The 4,234-nt window shown below is 39.6% G+C and overlaps 1 protein-coding gene across 1 annotated transcript in view; it reads right to left on the reverse strand.

Moving 5' to 3' along the window:
• Positions 1–4,234, reverse strand: part of LOC101863074 — a gene marked incomplete in the record, with an annotated part of 33,633 nt that overhangs the window by 585 nt on the left and 28,814 nt on the right. The window contains 4 exon segments of the mRNA XM_035973481.1: positions 1,396–1,499; positions 1,748–1,871; positions 3,322–3,440; positions 4,143–4,234. Of these exon segments, the coding sequence (XP_035829374.1) occupies positions 1,396–1,499; positions 1,748–1,871; positions 3,322–3,440; positions 4,143–4,234 (439 nt within the window).

Below are 4,234 nucleotides of genomic sequence, written 5' to 3' on the forward strand. Positions count from 1 at the left end.
GGAGCAATATAATTATTATGATGATCAGGTGATATTTCAAGTCAAGTTTTTGTTTTGTTATGTTTTGGTTGTTTTTTTTTTTGCTTTTGCATGCCGATGTTCTGTAGGCTGCCTCGCAAGTTCTTCCCCTTTGCCTGTCGGGGGGGAAAAAAAGCAATATAATTATTATGATGACAATGTGATATTGCCAGTCAAGATTTTGTTTGGTTGGGGTTCTTGGTGTGTTTTTTTGCCTCTGTTTTTTTTTTTTTTTTTTTTTTTGTTCTTTGTTTTTTAGGTGGGTTTTTATTTTACACTTCCTTAGATAAAATGTGAAGTGAGCTGAGAAAATGAGTCACTTCTCCGAATTTAGACAGATGGAAGTAGAAACATAAAATTTATAGGTTGAAGTTTTACAATTTATCTGTATGAAATGATAAAAGACACGTTAGACTTGAAGAGAATGGCATTGGTTTAGAGTCTAGAAATATGACCCTTGCGTTGATTTTTGGCTGACATCTCTATTCATGGATTGCGAGAAGCAACTCATTGTGTTAGCACGCCTCACAAATGTGTGTGTGTGCCTGGAGAAAGGACTCAGCTGTCGGCAAAACTATTTTTGAGCAATGGGGGGAAAAGGCCAAGAAAGTCATCCCTGGTCAAAAATTTCGTTCCATCAGAAAATATACGTCTAACCATTTCTTAACAACGCTTTGACAGGATGCTATAATATTTTAAGTCTAAATGTTTTTTAGTGGCGTCGGTGGCCTAGTGGTTAGGCTCTCGGACTCGCAGCCGTAAGGTCGTGGGTTTGAATCCCGTCAGGGGCCCGACGTTGTGTCCTTGGGAAAGGCACTTTACACGAATTTTCCTCACTTCACCCAGGTGGGAATGGGTACCTGGCTATAGACAGCGAAAGTTTAACACCTCTTTAGACACAATTCATTTTATAATAAAACAGGGTTGTAGTTGTAGTCACACACTGATAATTTCTTTTTTTCTGTAAGATGTCTCTTCATTCTCTATTTCAATAAAAACCAAAGAAATTGACTTGGAAGATGGTAGCAAAATGCTCGTGATAATATTCTGACAGATTTCAGATTCAATCCCTAACAGAAAAAATAGTGATAGGTTTGTGAGAGTTAACTGTATTATCAATGTTGCATGGTTCAGATAAAATATCACAAAAAGTGATAGTTTTTCATCTGAGGCTCAAAGTCCAAAATGTAGCCCAGGAACATACACACACACACACACACGCACACACACTCACACACACACGCACACAGAGACACACAGACACAAAAAACCACACACATACACACACATACACAAATACACACATGCACACACAGACACATAAAACACACACACACATACATAAACATACACACATACACACACACACAAAGTTACCTGGTTCTGATTAAGCATCATCGAGTGATAGTTTTTCATCTTTCGCTCAAAGTCCAGGATGTACCCAGGGAACAGAGACTTCTCATCAAAGGCCGTCATCAGAGCTGAGAGAATACATATAGGAGAGAGAGAGATAGAAGTTTACAAAAATATGGCATATCTTTAAAACTACTCAAGATATTAGAAAAATAAAACAAACCAGTGTGTTCAGCATTAGATTTGCTATTAAAAAATATGCCTCTATTTCAATATGCAAAATTTCCGAAAACTGGGACCAGGCACACGCGAATAGACAAACAAAAACAAACAAACAAACAAAATAAACCGAAGGCGTGAAAAATCCAAGACTTACTCTCTGCCAGAGCAGGCAATTTCGACGACGAGAACTCAGAACTTCCTGGACGCTCGTTGAAATATTTCTCAGCGTCCGGCTTGACCAATGCCTGGACATCCTTCAACTCTTTGGTGTCCAGAGCCTGAAATATTGCAGGGTCACATTGATACAGAAATCTACGTCATGCTGATGGCAATATCACTCACGAAAAACAAATTTATGCAAACAAAAAATTGGTAATAAGTATATGCCTATTCTCCTTGGTGCTACAAGCAGGCATGAATTATCAATAGTATCACATACATGCTACAACACATTACAGGTCATGTGACTCGATCACAGCAACCTGACCTTGGTGTGCACAAGGCAAAAACGATAAATCTTCTCATTTTCACTTAAGATGCGTAGTCCATTACTCAGTTAATCATGACATCAGCTGACAACAAGCTACCATATGGGATAAAGAGCTCTATAAATGCAATCTATTATTATTATTATTTTCATTGTTTGTAAATTCCTTTGTATTTGTTGTTCTTTATTGCTAAAAATACGAACATAAACTGATTTAACTCTTTATCTCCGAGGGGGGGTAAATCAACTACGCCGGGGCCCTTTTTAGTGCTAAATCTAAAAATAACATCATTAAATGGGTCATTAAATTGAAACTAGCAAACCTATTTTGATAATTCTTCATCTAATGAATGAATCTCCGGTATAAGAGACCTGTTTTCGACAATTGCCATAAGGTAATTATTTTATGTCGAAGTCGTTGAAAAGGAATGTGCCCGAGCCGGTGTCAGCGACTCCCCTGCACAGAGAGTTCCGATCGCAAGCCGCTGGAAGCAGCTTTCCGGAGATAAAGAGGTAGTCCATTACTCAATTAATCATGACATCAGCTGACAACATGCTACCAGATGGGATAAAGCACTCTATAAATGTTATCTATTATTATTATTATAATTATTATTATCATTATCATTATTTGTACATTCTTTTGCATTTGTTGTTCTTTATTGCTAAATATACGTAAACTAATCAAACAGTTTTAATCGCGCGCTCATATGACTTTATGCAGTTGCGAGCGCCGTAAAACCCCATACTAAACTAATCAAACAGTTTTAATGAAGCAGTAAGACACACCTTTACATCTCGCTACCCCAGATTTACAACGTTCTATGTGACAGTTTTGGCCGTTTTGAGTCACTCAGACCAGAAAGTCAGAAACCAAATGTCCTATCTGCTCTAGCAAAAATGTAAGATTATTTGGAGTCGTTATCAAGATATTCAGAGAAATGCATTCGGAAAAGCTTGACAGGTTGAGAAACTCAAAATTTTACGAGTCAAATTTCTCAAAACTAGGAACTGAGCAGATAGAACTTAGGAACTCTATGGTAGCTTACTGTGTGGGGTAGACCGCACACAAACAAACACACACAAACACACAAACAGACATACAGAATAAGGTCCAGCAGGTGGCACCCCAGTACGCTCCCAGTGCAGGTAAGGTAGGTCAGGTACAGTCCCCGGCTATCTACATAGCACACACCCACACACAAAAACACACACACGTATACACACACAAACAGACATACAGAATAAGGTCCAGCAGGTGGCGCCCCGGTCCTCTCCCAGTGCAGGTAGGGTAGGTCAGGTATAGTCCCCGGCTGTCGACGTTCCCTCTTCTGGACCCGCAGTTCCTGGTAGTCTTTGCCTGAGGGAAGACGGAAAACTTTTTGAAAATACAAACCAGAAGTAACAACTCTGACTACAAAAAAAAAGACCCCTGAACTTCCCTGACCCCTGTGAACATGTACACAGGAAGTCCAAATTTACAGATCATTGCCTGACGCATTAAGACTACTTTTATATAAAGTGGAAGGAATATTTTATGAAAAAAAAAAAGAGATCGAAATATAATAATCACTTTTGTCACTTTTAAGAGACCAAAATTTTCGAGCGGCCCACCTGTATGTGTGTGCAAGGAGGACATTAAGTAATGCCTGTCATTACCTGGGTGACCCCTACCACCCCAAACACCAAACATTACCACATCAACCACATCAGGAGAAGAAGAAGAAGAAGAACAACAACAACAACAAAAAACACAAGAACAACAACCACAACAACCAGGTATTGAGGCGATAGTGCGACAACAACAACAACAACAACAACGACAACAGCAGCAACAACAATAACAACAACAACAACAGCAACAACAACAACAACAACACCAACAGCAATAATAACAAGAACAACAACAACACCAACAGCAACAACAACAACAGCAACAACAACAACAACCACAACAACCACCGACCTAACACAGTCCTGTCCCACGTATTGATGCGGTAGTGTGACAACAACAACAACAACAACAACAACAACAACCACAACAACCACACCAACCACCGACCTAACACGGTCCTGTCCCACGTATTGATGCGGTAGTGTGACGGCTCCACCACCGCCATCTCATCAGGCTCCCAGTGACTGTCTTCCTCCGCC

Source organism: Aplysia californica, unplaced genomic scaffold (genome assembly GCF_000002075.1).
Source record: "Aplysia californica isolate F4 #8 unplaced genomic scaffold, AplCal3.0 scaffold01281, whole genome shotgun sequence".
Classification (NCBI taxonomy): Eukaryota; Metazoa; Mollusca; class Gastropoda; order Aplysiida; family Aplysiidae; genus Aplysia; species Aplysia californica.